The 20,692-nt window shown below is 33.9% G+C and overlaps 1 protein-coding gene across 4 annotated transcripts in view; it reads right to left on the minus strand.

Annotated features, from left to right (window-relative positions):
• Positions 1–20,692, minus strand: part of USP15 (ubiquitin specific peptidase 15) — a 135,962-nt gene that overhangs the window by 26,123 nt on the left and 89,147 nt on the right. For 2 of the 4 annotated variants that reach the window (XM_081249012.1, XM_081249011.1), the window contains one exon: positions 20,373–20,517. In XM_081249012.1, the coding sequence (XP_081105138.1) occupies positions 20,373–20,517 (145 nt within the window). Of the gene's footprint in view, positions 1–2,563; positions 2,710–20,372; positions 20,518–20,692 lie in introns of those variants that run through there. The other 2 variants (XR_014017052.1, XM_081249013.1) reach the window with 2 other exon arrangements.

Consider the following 20,692-nt stretch of genomic DNA (forward strand, 5'->3'; position numbering starts at 1 on the left):
AATACAATGTTTTAAAGAATAAAGATAACTTTCATTAGTTCAATAATAAAAACTATAACCAAAGTTCTGAAGCATTTCTCTCAAAGATTCTTCTATTATAAAAAACATCACTTTCCTATCTGATTGGGACTGTTCCAGAACAATTCCTTTTTTAAGGCATGTAGATATTAGAAGTCCTACATATGTAGACATAGGAAATGTCCTTTTTAACTCATGATACTTTACTCCAGTAATGTAATATGGACTAGAAATCATACAACATATGTTGTGCCTATGTGGATATATCTCTTATTCTCAATGTTTCCTGAACGGCAAACAAAACAAAACAAAACAAAACCCTCATCCTTAACATACATGGTTTTTCTTAGCAAAAACTGAGAATAAAAACCCCCCCACAAAACCTGAGAATATATATGAATGTATGATAAAAACAAAAAGGATTATTTCAACAGTATTAGTATGTTACTTTTACAGCTACTTATGAGTTTTGTGCCATTCTAATAGTCACATGCCATTTTGAGCTTCACCTATTAATTCATTTGATTTCAACTGCCTGACACTGACAAATGCCAACACTTTCTTTTTTTTTTTTTTTATTTATTTTTATTTATTTTTATTTTTTTATTTTTTATTTTTTTTTATTTTTTATTTATTTTTTTTTTATGCCAACACTTTCATAGTTTAAGAACCACCTATTACAAGTCATCACCAAAAAAATGAGGTCCATAAATGAAGTAATGTGACTGATCATAAAACATGTATCTCAAGCCACATTTTGTTTGTATTATAATTGTGTATAGAGTTGGTCCTAATATTGGGTAGAATTCTGTCAAATAACATGTTAAAAATAAAGCAATAATCAGACTGAAGAAAAAGATTCTGTACTAGTAGTTTCAATTCTTGATGCAAAAGAGAAAAAGTAAAAAAGCTACATTAATCAACAGACAAATGCACTTGTTAACTAGGCAAATTATTTATTTAAATATTTTTTATGATCCCTAGGCAAGTTAATAGTGTGCAAAACTGACAAGAGCATTTGAAGATCTAAGGATTAAAAAAACTTTCACATTTAGTATATGGTAATATGAAATACTAAAGTTTCATATTTAGTGTATGGTAGACTTTTGGCATTCATTAATTTAGCCTTTGTGATAAAGCATCTTCACAGCTGGCTAACTGGAAGGTTGAGGATATAAGCTAGCATGAAAAGATGTTGATCCATGAGGAATGATGAGAATGGTGTATTATGTGCAAGCCAATCGTTTTGTGAGCAAATGTATCTGTTCCTCAAAATGGCTTTGTAGTTCTCTACTTGTGCTCACATATGCATTTAAAATGGAAATTGCAAGTAAGAGTATTCTTGAATATGAATTTGAATAAGGGGTCTTAAGATATATTCCTTAGTTTAAGGTATTAAGACTGAGCCTTAGCATGTACTCCTCCCCTTCTTAGAACATTCTTCCCCTTTAAGAAATTCCTACTTATTCTTTAAAACTCATCTCAACATCTCAGCACCTCAAGGAAGAACATTCCTTCTTCTGGACTAATGCTATACCTTGAATTCACTTAGACTGTCCTTATCTTGAGAGCAGAGTCCATGTCTTATTCACCTTTGTAACTTAGCATCTAGCACAATGCCTGGCACATACCGTAATAAAGGTATGTGATGAATGAATAAAAACTTATACAGTAAATCAGTCCTTAGAGACTGAGAACAGTGGGAAAACACTTGACTAAGATCTGAATTGCACCCTGTTACATAACTATAACCTATTTAAAGTTCTACAAGTTCAAAAATAAAGTCCAAATAATGCCTAAAGAGGCTTTTCTAATGAAGGAAAAATAACTATTGTGAATACTCCAAAAAATAACTGTCAAGATAAATCCATATAAATAAAAGATATGTGAAAGAAAAATATTTGGTAATATATTTTCATGAAGACTCTTTTTCCCAAATCAACCTGGAACTAGACACCACAATTCTTAAAAAAATTCTTCTAAATAATCAAGTATCTCATCCAGTGGACATTCTATATGGCTCAATGTATACAGACCTTTAATCACTGTCACCATGAAGAACTTTTTTAAAAAGAATGCATATACCATTGGACTATTTTATAAAGTATTAATTATCTATGAAAAACTCTCTGATTATAAATTTCTGCGCTTAACCCAACATCCTAAAATTGGAATATTATGTGAAGTATGATTCTCTCTCATTACTTAAATTTCATGGAAAGACTACAATATTTTGTACATAACTTTTCCTTACATACACATGCAAAAATCCTATTCCTCTTACATTACTTTCAAAAAGTTCTTCCATTAAATATGTTCTGATCAGTAAGACTGATGTTTCTTGAGTTCTTTGAAAGAGTGACTCATATAAGAGTCTCAATTTTGTATTTCACTATAAACTTCTATATATTTTAAAAAAATTGATGAATTGAAATAAAGTTCTACTATATAACCAAATCTCAAGTCTATAATCAACATATTTTAGGAAATGAATAATTAATAGCCATCCCAATAACTTGTAATGAATCTGGAATTTCCCCAGTACCTGGAAAATAGTCAAAGTAATCCCCTTCAAAAAGAGAAAGTTGTCTTTTGTAATGCTGAATATGAACCACTCCCTTTCTGTTCAGGTGCTCCAGAAGCCCAATTTTCAAGTGATCATGTATGCTCACTATTTTAGTAAACCGGTAACTAGAACAGGAAAGAAAACAAACTTAATTTTTGAATACCTAAAGCCTTTGAGTTGTGTAACTCATTCTGTAACTGATCAAAATGTAACGCCACTCACAACTCTTAAAGTAGCTACACTTTCAAACTGACCAATACTAAAAATAAAAACCCAATCTAAAATGAGGAAACCATTTTATTTTCTTATGATTTAAAAAATAAAACCTAAAGTAATCCATGGTTAAAGTAATCTTAGAATACCCCCAAATATCTTATTTTGGATTTTTAAGATTAGATGGATAAAGAATTTTCGAATTTGTCATGTTGTTATTTTTCAATTTGTCATGACAAGAGTATAAACGTTATAAAAAGGTACTGTATAACTCCAAAGCATTTTATTAAAACTGGGATACTGGCTCAAATTCTGTAAAAAAGTAGTGGATAAGACAGAAAACTATGACGTAGACTTTTACAATGAAGAACTACAAATATAAGCCTGCCCCTTCACCACGGAGGTTTGGAAAATGAGATATTTTTAAGACACTTCATGTTTTATCTTTTATTATTATTTTTCCTAGGAAAGGCAAATCTCATTATATTTGAGATCAGTTCTGAAGTTTCTCCATATATTTTAGGCAAACAAATACAACTATAGCTCTATTTTGCTTTACATTTCCATTCTCTCTTCAAGCTTTCTTTAAAGAACAAATTTGTGTAAGTAAAATATAAGTCAATATAACTTTCTTTTTATTTATTTAGTTTTAAAAAACTTTAAGTATGTTTTCTTCCCCCTCTCACCTAGTTAGTGAAGAGAGAACTGCCATACACTTGACTTAAAATATTGAAATTTTACATAAAGTAGGTCTAAAGACAGTATTTTTGAATTGGACAAAGATGTTCTAACATTTTCATGTTTATCATTAATCTGGTCACTATGCTTAGGACATGAATAAAATTAAACTTCATTTAAAGTCCCTGCTGTCACCCTTTCTTCAAATTCTATGTAATCTCTCTTCACACGCTACTTGAATTTAATTAAGAACTATTATGAAAGCTTGGGAAGTATGAGAACTAATGGGAAACCTTTTGGCTAGCAAAGAAATGTCAATGCCTTTCCCCTCCTCATCTATGGGACTGAGGAAGGAAAATTTTGTCAAAAGGACTACCCTGTTACTTGCAGTGAGTAAGTCCTATAACTAGAGATGTCATGCTTAAAAAAACATGATTATATAAAGACCAGTGATTTTTTCATATTAAAAGCTAAAAGTAGAAACTGGATAGAAGATCCACTTGCAATACAGAGAAATTTGAAAGCTTCTGGGATAACGATTAGATCAACAATGATGTTATAAGCTTCAGGTAGTTGTATGATGCTTTAAAACTACTAGATTGTAACAGCAATTGTTTAATTTTTTTTTTAAGTAACAGGCTATTTATTGAATGATTTTTATGTTTAGATATTCAGTTTATGGGACGCATGCTCAAGCTAAATGGTTCTAATAACATTAATAAATATTAGTGTAAGTTATATTTATTTTAAAGAACTAAAGCTTATTAGCTCAATTTTAATGTTTAGTAGCTTATTAATTACCTATTAATTACCCTATTAATAATTCAAAACTGGCTCACAATGAAATGAATGCCAATATTTTAAGCAAGTAAGATAGTGAAAGGTTTTAAGAAAAAACAAGTGTTTTATAGTTTTGTTCAGTCCCCTGAACATAATATTCAGTAAAGAAACATTTTTGAATAAATTAGTATTAAGAATTATGTGATTTATTCATCTTTTAGTTATCCTGCTAAGGCATAAAGAAATGGACAGCAGAATTTTTAAAAAAGTTTAACTGACTTACTGCATTCTTTGAAAGAACTACCAAGTAATATACTTCTCTGTATCATTTCATTACACTAGGCCCATAATTGACAATATTAATATTTAAGCTGAGTTGAAACAGAAATTTAAGGACTATGTGATAACATAACTATGAAGGTTTCTAACTATTTTCATAATAAAAGAGAACTTTAAATTTATTTGATTAATCACTCAACAGATATTAAGAACAGAAGACCATTATGAGACTAGAAATACAGAAATACTGTTCTAAAATGATGTTTTCATGCCATTCATTGTGAAATCGTTCAAGAAACAATTTGCAGAGTAGTAGGGTATGTTCTGCCAAGCTGTGATGAACATGGCAGCCCAATTCAAGTACTATCAGACTGGCTACATCAGCAGAACATAAGCTATAGTGTATATTAGACTTTATATAAATTGGTAGGTCTTTGCAAGAAGTAAATATATATATTAAAAGCTATAATTCTTTTAAAAATTATTGTGCTCTTTGACATTTAGACAGCTCCAGAAATATCATTAATCTGGTACAGGTCAAGTACTAAATATTTCAGGTAAATTTTCCTAATGCAGTGCTTCTCAAATCATCTATGTAGAAGGACTAGTATCTTTTTAAATTTTCAAACTGTCACAGACTGATTCTTCTATAAAGTTTTTTAGAAGACAAAAATGAACCACTAGAAAAATGAAATAAGAGAAAGCATACAGAAAAGAAAGACCCATTTTTAAATTATTAGATTTAATAGATATGAAACTAACCTAACTGCTATAAAAGTTCTGGATCATTCACTTATGCCTAATTTCTATAGTTATTTTATTGTTGACCAGCATTGTCTCATCCAAATACTGTAAGAAACACTGTTCTAATGTAGTTACTATTATGTGGCATTATACCAAACATTGGGGATATAAAAGAAAACCAAAGATAGCCTCTAATTTCATGATTCTTACTGTGTAGTAGGTATTTGTCCAGAAGAGATAGAGGAAAAGGTGTGTGTGTGTGTTTGTATGTGTGTGCGCATGCACGCATATGTGTGTGTGAAAGGCAACTAGGGAAGAGGTAACATTATATATAAAGAGATTTGAAACTTAATGAATTCCAAGAACCTTTAGTTTTGGTTAAAGAGCTAGGTAGGGTCCAGTTTGGATTTTATACTTTAGGTGATAGGAAATGAGGCTTTTAAAAATAATTAATTAATTAATTTTTGTCTGCATTGGGTCTTCGTTACTGTGTGGGCTTTCCCCAGTGTAGGTGAGGGGGCTCCAGGCGAGCAGGCTTCAGTAGTTGTGGCACGCAGGCTCTAGAGCGCAGGCTCAGTAGTTGTGGCGCATGGGCTTAGCTGCTCTGCGGCACGTGGGATCTTCCCGGACCAGGGCTCGAACCTGTGTCCCCTGCACTGGCAGGCAGATTCTTAACCACTGCACCACCAGGGAAGTCCCGGAAATGAGTTTTAAGTAAGGAGGTATTTGCTTTTAAAAACTGACTCTGGGAGCAGTGTACTAAATGGATCAGAAGAGGATAAATGATGGAACAAAGAGATGAGTTAGATGTATTTTTCAACAGTTCACTTAAAAGATGCTCAAGTGTTAAAATACTGTACTGACAGGAAAGGAAAAGATAGATACAAGTGACATTTAAGAGGCAGTAGAATGAACAGAACTTGTGGTAAGTCTCAGGTTTTGACTTGGGTTAATTAATGGTTGCACCTATAAGGGAGTATAATAAATAAAAGCATCGGGTTTCTAGGAAATAGACATCCTGATGTCTATGACGTTTAGTCATAGACATCCTGAGTTTGAGTTATCTTTAATATTGTTTAGGCAGAAATGTCCATCTAATAGTTATATTTTGGAGGGAAACTCAGGAGGGAGAAGTATGGTGGAGAAAGATCTGGGATTTGTCACTTTTAAGCAGATGTCAACTTCTCAAAGGTAAAGGGGCTACAAAGAGCCTAGGAAACGGAGTCAAGAATGACCTTACCAAAAACAATTTCTATGGGGTGGTATGATGGTCACAGTGATGATATAACAGCAGTTGATACTTACACGTTGCTTGTTATGTGCCAAGCACTTAAGCATGTTATCTTCATTTAACAGATAAACTAAAACGTTTCTTATCCAAGGTCACACAACTTACAAGTAACAGAACTAGGATTTGAATCCAAGCAGTCAAGTTGCAAAATCTAAGCTTTAACTACTGTGCTAAGCTGCAGACATGAGGGCTATCGAGTGGGACATGAGAAAGTAGGGAGAAAGGACAGACCACCCTTTTCAAGGTCAAGGGTCCTCCTCACTCCATCTCCCTCCCACCCCATTAAAAAAAAGAGTTGACCATGCATATACGAGGAAGACAGTGAAGAGGTGAGGTTAAAGATACAGAACAAAGAAGAGACAATTAATGTAACAAGTCTCAGGGAAGGTAAGAGCGGTCTCAGGAAGATGGTGGCATAATTATGATGATACAGATACTTTTGGTATGGTATTCAATGAATGTAAGAGGAATCATAAAGTATATTATATCTTGCTATTAAGAATTTCCTTATGAACAGTTAGTAATATTTTGGTCAAGAACTTGTTTTTACTTTCTTTTAAAAACAGTTACTGAGGGCTTCCCTAGTGGCACAGTGGTTGAGAGTCCGCCTGCCAATGCAGGGGACACGGGTTCGTGCCCCGGTCCGGGAAGATCCCACATGCTGCGGAGCGGCTAGGCCCGTGAGCCATGGCCGCTGAGCCTGCGCGTCCGGAGCCTGTGCTCCGCAACGAGAGAGGCCACAACAGTGAGAGGCCTGCGTACCGCAAAAAAAAAAAAAAAAAAAGTTACTGAAAGCTTTCTCTTGGGTAAGGTACATAATGCTTAGAAAAGCCCTGGGAAATTACTGAAGAATTACACAAAATACCTTAATCATATACCAAAACTATTTAAAAATATATGTATTCATTCATATATGCATAATAAATATGTATGTATGTATATTGTCATGTGTGTGTCAGTCAATGTTCAGTTTATATTCAAAACAAAATCTCTCTAAATAGGACTTCCCTGGTGGCACAGTGGTTAAGAATCTGCCTGCCAATGCAGGAGACACGGATTCGAGCTCTAATCTGGGGAGATCCCACATGCCGTGGAGCAACTAAGCCCGTGCGTCACAACTACTGAGTCCATGTGCTGCAACTACAGAAGACTAAGCACCTAGAGCCCACGCTCCACAACGACAGAAGCCATGGCAATGAGAAGCCCGCGCATAGGAACGAAGAGTAGCCCCTACCTCGCCACAACTAGAGAAGGCCTGTGCACAGCAATGAAGACCTAAAGCAGTCAAAAATAAATAAATAATTTATATATTAAAAAAATCTAAATGAAGACATATTTTTAATTATACATGGGACTTGATTATAAAGCAAAGAGTGATTTTTCCAGTAAACACTTCAAATTCATATGAACATCATTTTTGACTTAATTACTTTAGGAGAGTATATGTTTGTTTCACTGATATTGTCACTGCTCAAAATATTTAGGTACTTCTCTTTTTAGAGTTGGCAGATGTACAAAAAAGCATTGCTGTCTAGCATCCAGGAGGTGTCAGTATGTGTTTATTGAGTGTATGAAAAATGTGGTTTTTACTATGGTAAAATATGATTTCTTTTTTTTTTAATTTTTTTATTGGAGTATAATTGCTTTACAATGGTGTGCTAGATTTTGCTTTATAACAAAGTGAATCAGCAACACACATATACATATCTCCATATCTCTTCCCTCTTGTGTCTCCCTCCCTCCCACCCTCCCAATCCCACCCTTCTACATGAGCACTGAGCTGATCTCTCTGTGCTGTGCGACTGCTTCCCACTAGCTATCGGTTTTACATTTGGTAGTGTACATAGGACCGACCACCTCACTACAAACAACTCAATTTCGTTCCTTTTTATGGCTGTGAAATATTCCATTATATATGTGTGCCACATCTTCATCATCCATTCATCTGTCGATGGACACTTAGGTTGCTTCCATGTCCTGGTTATTGTAAATAGAGTTGCAATGAACACTGTGGTACATGACTCTTTTGGAATTATGGTTTTCTCAGGGTATATGCCCAGCAGTGGGATTGCTGGGTCATATGGTAGTTCTATTTGTAGTTTTTTAAGGAACCTCCATACTGTTCTCCATAGTGGCTGTATCAATTTACATTCCCAACAGTGCAAGAGGGTTCCCTTTTCTCCACACCCTCTCCAGCATTTATTGTAGATTTTTTGATGATGGCCATTGTGACCGGTGTGAGGTGATAACTCACTGTAGTTTTGATTTGCATTTCTCTAATGATTAATGATGTTGAGCATCCTTTCATGTGTTTGTTGGCAATCTGTATATCTTCTTTGGAGAAATGTCTATTTAGGTTTTCTGCCCATTTTTTGATTGGGTTGTTGGTTTTTTTGATATTGAGCTGCATGAGATTCATGCTTTGTCAGTTGCTTCATTTGCAAATATTTTCTCCCATTCTGATGGTTGTCTTTTCGTCTTGTTTATGGTTTCCTTTGCTGTGCAAAAAATTTTAAGTTTCATTAGGTTCTATTTGTTTATTTTTGTTTTTATTTCCATTTCTCTAGGAGGTGGGTCAAAAAGGATCTTGCTGTGATTTATGTCATAGTGTTCTGCCTATGTTTTCCTCTAAGAGTTTTATAGTGTCTGACCTTACATTTAGGTCTTTAATCCATTTTGAGTTTATTTTTGGGTATGGTGTTAGAGAATGTTCTAATTCCATTTGTTTACATGTAGCTGTCCCATTTTCCCAGCACCAATTATTGAAGAGACTGCCTTTTCTCCACTGTATATTCTTGCCTCCTTTATCAAAAATAAGGTGACCATATATGTGTGGGTTTATCTCTAGGCTTTCTATCCTGTTCCATTGATCTATATTTCTGTTTTTGTGCCAGTACCATACTGTCTTGATTACTGTAGCTTTGTAGTATAGTCTGACGCCAGGGAGCCTGATTCCTCCAGCTCTGGTTTTCTTTCTCAAGACTGCTTTGGCTATTCGGGGTCTTTTTGTTTCCATACAAATTGTGAAACATTTTGTTCTAGTTCTGTGAAAAATGCCCTTGGCAGTTTGATCGGGATTGCACTGAATCTGTGGATTGCTTTGGGTAGTAGAGTCATTTTCACAATGTTGATTCTTCCAATCCAAGAACATGGCATATCTCTCCATCTGTCTGTATCATCCTTAATTTCTTTCATCAGTGTCTTATAGGTTTCTGCATACAGGTCTTTTGTCTCCTTAGGTAGCCGTATTCTTAGATATTTTATTCTTTTTGTTGCAGTGGTAAATGGGAGTGTTTCCTTAATTTCACTTTCATGTTTTTCATCATTAGTGTATAGGAATGCAAGAGATTTCTGTGCATTAATTTTGTATCCTGCTACTTTACCAAATTCATTGATTAGCTCTAGTAGTTTTCTGGTAGCATCTTTAGGATTCTCTATGTATAGTATCATGTCATCTGCAAACAGTGACAGCTTTACTTCTTTTCCGATTTGGATTCCTTTTATTTCTTTTTCTTCTCTGACGGCTGTGGCTAAAACTTCCAAAACAATGTTGAATCATAGTGGTGAGAGTGGGCAACCTTCTCTTGTTCCTGATCTTAGTGGAAATGGTTTCAGTTTTTCACCATTGAGGGCGATGTTGGCTGTGGGTTTGTCATATATGGCCTTTATTACGTTGAGGTAAGTTTCCTCTATGCCTATTTTCTGGAGGGTTTTTATCATAAATGGGTGTTGAATTTTGTCGAAAGCTTTCTCTGCATCTATTGAGATGATCATATGGTTTTTCTCGTTCAATTTGTTAATATGATGTATCATATTGATTTGCGTATACTGAAGAATCCTTGCATTCCTGGGATAAACCCCACTTGATCACGGTGTATGATCCTTTTAATGTGCTGTTGGATTCTGCTTGCTAGTATTTTGTTGAGGATTTTTGCATCTATGTTCATCAGTGATACTGGCCTGTAGTTTTCTTTCTTTGTGACATCTTTGTCTGGTTTTGGTATCAGGGTGATGGTGGCTTCATAGAATGAGTTTGGGAGTGTTCCTCCCTCTGATGTAGGGTTTTTTGTGGTGGAAAAATGTAGTAACAAGCATGAGCTATAATGTTATCGTTGTACCTCTGGTAAGTCACTGCTCTTTTTATGACCAGATGAACCAAACATAAGTCATTATGAATAATATACTCAATCAAATGAAATCAAGACCCAACTCAAGTGTCACCTCCTTGGTGAAGCCTCACTTATTTTCCAATGGCTCTCTTTTCTTTGCTTTCAAAACATTTGGCTGATCATGCTTTCTATCATGTCACATGTTACATCTAATTTATTTATATGGCTATCTCATTCACTACAGCACGACATTCGAGAGGATAGGCACAGTCTTGTTCAACTCTGTACCACCAGCGTCTAGAACAACACTTGGCATGGAGCAGGTCTCAAGGATGTTTACTGGATTAGCTAAATAAGAAAATTAGTCTAGTTGCTCTTAATTCCTTTGACCTTTTCTCTTTACAGCCCTAGATGAACCCAATCATTTTAATGTATGAACCCATCTGTTTTATGCACCATGTAGCTAAACATTAAGATCTCAAACAATGAGATCTCAACATTGCTGAGCAATCTTATTCTTTCATTCTTAGCTTATGATCTGGTCTCGTACTTTTAGGATAACGGAAGTCATTACAAAATCTAGAAACTACTTGCGTCCATAATCCATTTCTTTTTTTCCTGTTGCAACAGTAGTGTCTTTCCTCCTTTCAAATGTTATATTCAAATGTTATATTCAAATGTTATATTGTAAGGCTTAGTCCTGGGATCTCTTTTTCACAGATGGCCTCACTTCACAGATGCAATCATTTCCCTGATTTTAAATACCATCTACAGTCATATTTTTATTTCCAACCTAGGCCTCTGGTCTATGTTCCATACTAGAATATCCAACTGCCTATGATATATCCACTTGGATGTTTCATTGGCATGACAAACTGAACATGACTAAAATTAACTCATAATCTTCTCCTTACCCCAAACCTACTTCTCCTGTGTCTCTCCTCCCACTGTTACCGTTATGTTAACATTATGATGTACAAGCCAAAAACAAGACACACACTTGTGATTTCCTTCACTTTTCATTAATTTGAATGCCTTCTACAATACATGCCAGACACTGTTTGAGGTAATGGGGCTATAGCAGTGACTAAAACAAAACCCCTGTGCTCATGGAGCATGAGTTGGGAGTAGAGGGAGGCAAATAGATAAATAAAAAACTCAAATATATATATACAGCATATATCAGGTGGTCATGGAATGGGAGAGGGCAGTTACCATCGTATACAGTGAGTGGGGAAGAATCTGACTGATAATAGAGACCTAAAGGAAGTGAGAAAGTAAGGATATAAACATTTGGAGAAAGAACATTCCAAGTGTAGGAAATTATAAGTTCAGAGACCCCAAGGCAGGAACATTTGTGCAATATGTGAGGGGGCTACTGAGGATGGAGCAGAGTGAGCATGGAGGAAAGTGGTAGAAAATAAGACAGAAGCCAGATCATGCACGGCCTTATATTCTCTTTTAAGAACTCTAGCTTCTGTTGAGTGAAATAAGAAGGCATTTAGTGATAAGGACAAAGGGTAACAGGAAATGCCTTAAGTTTAAAAACATTGCTCTGGCTGTTCTTGTGAGGACAGACCATAGGAGTTAAGGGTATAAGCAGAGAAATCAGCTAGAAGATAACTGCAATAAACCAGGTGAGATGATAGCAGCCTGGAACCTTCAATGCCTTTTAATAATTACAATCCATATTCCCCCTACATGATCTGGCTTTTGCCTATTTCTCTGAACTCATTTTATCCCACCCCCATTTAAATATTATCTCACAGGTTATTCATCTTTGGTTCCTCAAACTTGCCCACCTTAGGGGCTTTGCACATGCTGTTGCTCCATCTGACTTCAACTCTCACCTGCCCAACTAACACCTATTCTTTGGTCATAGCTCAAAGGTTACTTCTGGGGAACATGGTATCCAATATAAATTAGGTGCTCTCCCAGCTCTTGTTATACTCAGAGTACTCTCCATGATTTTTTCTTTTCATGATGCTTAAAGTATTCACAATTTATTTAATGTTTATCTCCCCTACTAGACTACGATCCATGGAAATAGTACTGGTTTTGTTCACCATGGTATAGTTATTGCCTATCAGAGTGAAAGGCACCTAGTGGGCCCTTGATGAATATTTGCTGAGTAAATGAATGGATGACTGAATAAGTATATTTATTATTTGAAAAAAATTATCTAGCTTGACCACCTATAATATTCTGCAGATAATGCTCTGAATAACATCAGGTTTTTGAAAAATCAACTTTGTCATCAAAGGAAGAGAAATCTCCATCAGTGAAATTCAGAAGAATGAAAGCAATTCCAAAAGGAGCTCTTAAACTATTTCGAACACACCATCAAATGAGTAAGTGTGTAAATAACCTCCCAGGGAAACTGTTTGAATCATGCAAACAGTTATGGGAACACCTTACGGGAATATCTTGTATTATGGGGGCCATAAATTTGGCATAAACATAAAAACATTTTTAATGGTTGTACAACAATGTGAATATACTTAATACCACTGAACTTAAAAATAGTTAAAATGGTGAATGTTATGTTATGTATATGTGACAATAAAATGAAACATTTTAAAAGCATTTCTTACAAGCTGACTAGTATAATTATGAAAGATACATTATCTCAGGATATCTGAATAACAGCCCAGTTTTAACTCATTTATTAACTTGTCTTAGTGAATGACAAGTCACTTAAACTTTCCTTGCCTCAATTTCCTCATCAGTGAAATAAGGATAATAGATGCCCTAACCCAGGGGTGTCTGTGAAGAGGAAATTAAGAAAGCGACAATGATATGAAAAACAACCTTTACTATGCAAAGAAGGATACTGTTACTATCAGATACTGCAAGTTCATTACTGGGCTGTTAATATTTTAACATGAATTTATGAGAATTAGTAATTTATTTTAAATATTATTATTAATTAAGCAATGGTTTTCAGTAACCAACTCATTGACACTCTCCCAGTATAGTATAGTTTACAAATTACTGTAAAGAGGTGATTGGTAAAAATTGGTTTCCATATATACACTACTAAAAAAAAATACTGAACTAAGCATCAATTATTGGCAAAGTGAAAACACTAATGAAGTTGATCATTGGTAACATGCATCACCACAAACTATTTTTACGCACAAACTAAAATAGAAAGATGATCTTAAGTGTAATATTAGAAGAAAAAAATCTAACAGATGAGGGCCTTTTAGTAATTAAAACAGCATAGCCGCAACTGACCAGAATTTAAATGTATACGTTAGAACAAATAGGCAAAAGACAACAAACAAGGCTTTAAGAGAAATTTAGCATGGCTTTCTCCTTTGAAAGTCTCTATCAGTCCAATACCTTATATTTTCTAGTTACACTATTCAATAATACCAATTTATAAAATTTAGAACATAACCCTGATATACTTAAGAATATTCCAATCATAATGTGTTGAATGATATGCATACCTTTATTAAAGGAAGAAAATGTATTTTAGAAAAGATTTTGACAACAAGAAAATGAACTGTTTTTGATTTTTAGGTAACAGAAGTAAATCTGGAAACACTTTTCTTTTGTTTTGTTAGAGGGGGCAAATTTGTAGTCACCATTATATATTAAAGATTAACATTTCTTATGTTTTCATTTACAAATACTTTGAGTAGTTATTAAAATCAATAAAAGATACTTCAGTGTGATTATATTAAAAACTGCTGCCATAAATGTTAGCACTGCAAGTAATTCTACCTAGTAAAGATAATGTAAAACAATTCTGTATTAAAATCAGATGTAATTATTTACAACTCCTTGAAATAAGCCTTTCCCCTGTAACCTGTACTCTTGTCATTTCCTATTATAGAATTAGGGACTGACAAAACATTAGAAAGTTTATATTAACAGAAATAGAAGCATTAATCCTAGAGAAATTTGTATATTAATTTGGAAGAATGTGAAGAACAGACAAGTAAGACTGTTGGTTAAGAAAGGCATATTTTCGTGACTAGAAATCATTTTAGCCAAGTAACACAGGTACAAGGTATTTTTTCAGAGATACCGTTTCTGCTCCAGTTATGAAAACTGAATACTTACAGAACTTTACTATATATACTCTTTCCATAAATAAGCTGCCTGAGAATTCAGGTTCTCTTTTCCCAGTCCCTTTTCTTTTTCTAAAGGGAAGGGATACTTCTCCCTTTCTCTGCAAACAAGGGAGAAGTAGAAACATTGGTACCTGTGATGGGAAAGTGAATGGTTCTAATACAAGTAAGGCTGTTTCCATTTCTTTACCTTTATCAAATTGGAAAGATCTGATTGAGTTGTCATTTGATAGATAATTAAACATATTTTTGATGCTAGTTTGCCATGTAATTTTTGGCACATAGTATGGAAGGAACTCAAATAATTCAGTTTAATTGCTTGGATAGATAAAAATCTGCCCTAGGAATATTATCTGAATTTTTAATCAGCCACATTCTCAGCTTATCGCAAGTCATCATTTTCTTTAAAATCCTAAACTGTTTTTTAAAATTCTTATGTCTCCGGGGTTAGGTGTTTCTTTTTGTGATTGAAACTATGTTCATTTATTCAGCTGTAAGTTTGGTTAATTTGAATAAAATTACAAAGCTTCATGTTAAAGTGCGTTTCCAAGAATTTGTTCCAATAAATGCAAAATGAGAGTCTCAGGTAAGTGTAGAAAAGCATTACACTTAGTCACATTCAAAGTTATGAAGTACTAGAACACAGAAATAATAGCTTTAGTAATGACTTTTTTACTGTTTTACATTATAATGAGAACCTAGTTTCCTAAAAGAATATTATTTCTGTGTAGTATCACTCATTCTCTTTAACTAAGTCTTATAAAAAAACTTTCAACTTTCTATATTCTTCTGAATTTACAGAAAGATTTTTTCCCTAACCCAACAGATCACAGGAAGAAGCTGACCTTAAAAATGCCTGGAGGGGCTTCCCTGGTGGCGCAGTGGTTGAGAGCCTGCCTGCCGATGCAGGGGACATGGGTTCGTGCCCCGGTCTGGGAAGATCCCATATGCCGCAGAGTGGCTGGGCCCGTGAGCTATGGCCGCTGAGCCTGCGTGTCCGGAGCCTGTGCTCCGCAAAGGGAGAGGCCACAACAGTGAGAGGCCCGCATACCGCAAAAAAAAAAAAAAAAAAAAAAAAGCCTGGAATTTCAACTGACTTTGCATTGTGTGACAGGGATAATGAACAGGTCCTTGATTACTATCAGTTTTTTCAGTGAATTCCTAGAGTCTGTTTAAGGAGACCTATTACTTCCAAGTAAAGAGTTTGAAAACAACTATCTCATGCCATGCAGCTTTCCAGTGGAAAAGACCATATCACTCCCCTGCTTCAAATCCATCTGAAGAGTTGCTTCTTTCAGGAGGCCAGTCATGAGCCTCCTAGGCCTTGACAATGAAAAAGACAAGGGTTGGAGTGCTCCTGAAATCTACTCAACTAATGCTAATTAAAATTACCTCCAATAATGCAAATTTCAAAAACTAGACATTCTCTCAATGGAGTAATACATTTAGGGCCCTAGAAAACTACTTTGTTAACTTATTTGTACCACTGGGACATGGTGGTATATGCCTGTAATCATAACTACTCAGGAGGCTGAGGCCAGAGATAACCTGAACTCAAGAATTTTAAATTTCCTGCAGGTTGACTATTCATGAACAGTTCTATGTTGTTATATCCCTTGCCTATCAAGTATGCCTAGGAGAGCTAAATTAACACAGCTCAGAAATGGAGATGATAAATACCATTATTGTAATACTACTAAGCAAAAAAGAATTAAAAGTACATTCAAGTCTTTCTTCATTCACTAGGTCCTGACAAAGTGGAATAAGACTTGTAGGAAAGGAGAACAAATAAATACAGGGACTATGGATGGTAGAATTTTCCCGAAGTCATTCTGCTTGACTCCTTCAATTTAAAAAGATAAAATAATATCATAATCTAATACCCATTCACTTCCAATGTGCCAGTCACTATCCTAAGAGCTTTATATTCATCAACGCACTTAATCCCCACAAAACTCCTAAGATATGGGTACTATTATTTTCCTCACCTGAGGAGAAAAATGAGTTGTAGAAATAACTTATACAGGGCAGCACAGGTGATCAGTAGTAGAGACGTTTTCAATCCAGATAGTGTAACTCCATAGTCTGTGCTTCTAACTTATATTGCTAATTTTTAATGTGTTGTTTTCTTTTCTCTAGCCAGAATATGGTTTTTAAACTGTTCCTCAGAGTCCTGGGATCCCATAAGAATGCTTCTGGGGCCACTAAATAGAAGAAAGCAGATGGGACTCTGGGCACTTCACCCAACCAAAGCAACTTCACTACATCTGTTTAAATATTGAGGATACAATTCAACTTTTCACAATAATAATTAAAAAAAAATTTCATGCTAAAAGTAAAACATTTGAAAAATCACAATATCAAGACTATACTCTTCATAAGTCAGGATCTATGTCTAAAAGTATCTCACATGTTTGCCATTCAGTAAATATTAACTTGATAAATTGAAACTATGTGGCAGTACTGTACTCATCAGAAAAATTTAATACTCAGTTGTACCATTAAATCAGAGAAAATCTTGAATATCAATATAATTAAATTGAATAATAACAATAATGATATTAAATCACACTCAGATTGGTGCTTAAGTTTTTAATCACAAGCTATCAAACAATTTCATCATCTCAAGGCTACTGATGGGTTAAGCATAACCCATTCTCACAAAGAAAAAATAGGTATGTTTTCACATCCATATTGTTAACAATATGTAAATAATTACACTGCCTGATGTACTAATGCCCACTCATATTTTTAGAATGATTGAATTAATAAAAGGAATTATATTAAAATACAAATTATCAGTAGAAATTTTATTTTATAATATTTTCTGAAGTTCATGAATTATCTTCAGTTTCACAGAAGTCACAAAGAAACTTGAAATAAAGCATAACTGAGGAAACAATATCTAAAAAAATTATTTTAAAAAATCTACTCTATTAACTATCTTTTACCCTTTTTACCTGTGGACCTAAGAACTTACATGGTGTTCATGAAATAGAATAACATAGGCTACTGCCACCATTTTATATTCCCTCCTATGGTGAATTTTCAACTTGAGAGCTGACATCTAAAGCAATTAAAAATCACAGATGCTTTCAGAAAATAAAACTGAAGTACTAGCTTTTCTAATTCTGGATTTGGATTAAAAGTCAAAAGCAGCAAAAATTAAAACTAATTTTTTCTCTTCTCCAACTTGATTGGAGAGTTTTATTTTAGAAAAAGTACAGTTTCCAACAAGATACAGACATAAAATAATACCCACTGCTTAAAATACTTTGCTAAAATTTTCATGAAAATTTTTTCTTACTTTATGATATTATCAGAAAATTACAAACTATCACCCTAACAAACCTCACCCTCATGGCTATATCTCAGTTGAAATGAAACATGTAAAGGTGAAATATATTAAAAGAGAAGGTCAGCATTAGACATACCTATTGTAATAAAATTGCTTTGAACAGAAGCAAAAACTAATAAATGAAGTTTCTTATACCTTAAACATACACAAAATAGTTCAACAAATGCCAAATCTAGCTCAACATGGCTGATTAGAAGATTTCATTTTAATACTTGTTTTTGAGAAATTGAGTTAATCATATGGAGACAACACTAAATAGACTATAACAAAGGCACAGGAAACTAGAATGTAATATTGCCCTAGAAGGAATTTAGTTTGAATGTAAGCTAGAGACTACCATGAATGATTAGCAAGAACACTAACTCTTGTTCTAATAGACTCAAATTTTTTATGCTTATGCTATTAAAACTTTTTGAATTTCCTAGTCTTAATCCTTACGAAAAAGCAACAAGACTGGTTTTCCATACTACAATGTTAAAAAACAAAACAAAACCCAAAAGACTTCAAGAATATCAAGCCTCCAGAACCAAAGTAATTTTGGTAGTGCAAGGATAAGCAGTTGTATAACGATTAATATGATTGGTGATATGAGAAAGGGTTTTCTGATACTGATGTAACCACCGATTATATAAAACATTTTCCAGAGGTGGTGCTGAAGATGATTTTTCAGTGATTAGGCAGGGTAGTCCAACAGATATACAAACAAAATTACAATATGTCTGCCCTGTTCCTAATCTGAAAGCTCAGCACCCATGCACTTTACTTTGTTATCTAAATAACTGCCAGGATAACAGTATGTTTTGGCTTGATCTTCTCAGATGAGTTCCCTTTCTCCTCTTCCGGAAAATAAAGATAAAATATTTTAAAATTTAATTGTCTAACTAGTGCTGGGATCCTAGAAAAAAATTTTGGATAAAGTAATTCACATTAAAGTATAAGCAATATTACTCATCAAAGAAAGTTTATAAAGGAATAGTTTATTAACCTACACAGTATCTGCTTCAGCAGATAGGCTATTTCCTGAGTGGCTCAACTCTAAACCAAGATATCAGGAATTAATCAATTATACATCCCATCCCAGTGCATGTCTAAGAAAAGTTGCCAACTCCTGGTCAAGAGTTATGACAGTTAAATTTCTAGTTTTTCAAGAATGCTATAAAGGCAATGGTTCATTTAGGAAACAACTGGATTAATGACTATGTACAAAGGATTTATTCTGAATTTTGGATGATAAAGAGTCCTATACTTTTCTCAGATAGTCAAGATTTGCAATAATGTCCTTATCAATCCATATCTGTATTTAATTTATATCTTTGGAGGGTGCCTCCTGGGCATAGGAGATTCAGTATTAAAATATAGATAGAGAACAGAATACTGCAGATTTAAAAATAAAAATTCAGAATTGCACACACACAAAAAAAAAAAGAAAGAAAAAAAAAAGACTTCCAAAAGAAGGTTAAAATTCAAATATCAAAATAGTATACCATTATTTTGGGCTTTTTGAAATACAGAATTTTATTTGTAAAAGGGGAATAAAATAACCAGCTCTAATTTTATGCACAGTAACAGTGATATTAAAGTATACATGGATCTTGTTACTTCACAATCAATCAAAGACATAAATATTTCACAAGTAAAACTGGAAGAAGGTACAGACAGAGCAGGAAGAAAAGGGAAGCTCTATGGAGAGACAAAGGGAAAAAAAGGGCAGTGATCTGTTATATCCCCAAATTGAAAGAGTATTAAGGGAAAGTGATTTGTTAAAAATATGTATACAAAAGGTTCATAAAATTTTCTTATTTTTACAAATCTTAATTTCACATTAAGGTAAAAAAAAAGGTTTAAAACTAATTTTATTTAGAGTTAGAACACTGGTGACCATAAAATAATCATTCCCTGAAATTCCCACCAATGTCTAAAGAAAGCAAGAGACTTCATATAAAGGAGAGATCTCACTAGCTTTTTTTTCTTCTCAGAGAGCCTAGGTTTTCTGTTTGGAATTATATTTTTTGTATGAACTTATATTTAATCTTCTACTATATGATAATCAATCACATGCCACCTAACTGAGAATCATAAGATATTCTTAGAATGAATGATTCAAATGTGTATGCTTAAATCTTCCATGAAAACACAAACTCTCCAAACACATATAATACTCATATTCTGACATGTAAAACCCAACTCTATTCCTCGTGTATTATTGATTACCATAAAACATATGAGTTTCATTTTGTTTAGAAAGACCTACCTGAATAGCTGAGTTCATGAAACACGTATTTCCCAAGTTACTTAGGCCACAGAGGCCGGGCTGTTCATTGTTTCTTCCAGGTTCTGAATAATCATAGTTCTTATAAGCAGTATATGATGGGAGACAATAATTTGAGTTTTTCACACTGGAAGAAAACAAAAAATCTTTTTCATAATGCAGCCAATTATCATCATATAGTTATAATGAACAGAGTACTTTAAACCTATTTGAGATATGTGGTCAGTCATTAATTTTTTTATAAAGCACTTAACTCAGGTACTTTTAAAACAAACCTAAATAAAAATAACCCCCTTAATTAA

Source organism: Mesoplodon bidens (genome assembly GCF_964165515.1).
Source record: "Mesoplodon bidens genome assembly, chromosome: 11".
Lineage (NCBI taxonomy): Eukaryota > Metazoa > Chordata > Mammalia > Artiodactyla > Ziphiidae > Mesoplodon > Mesoplodon bidens.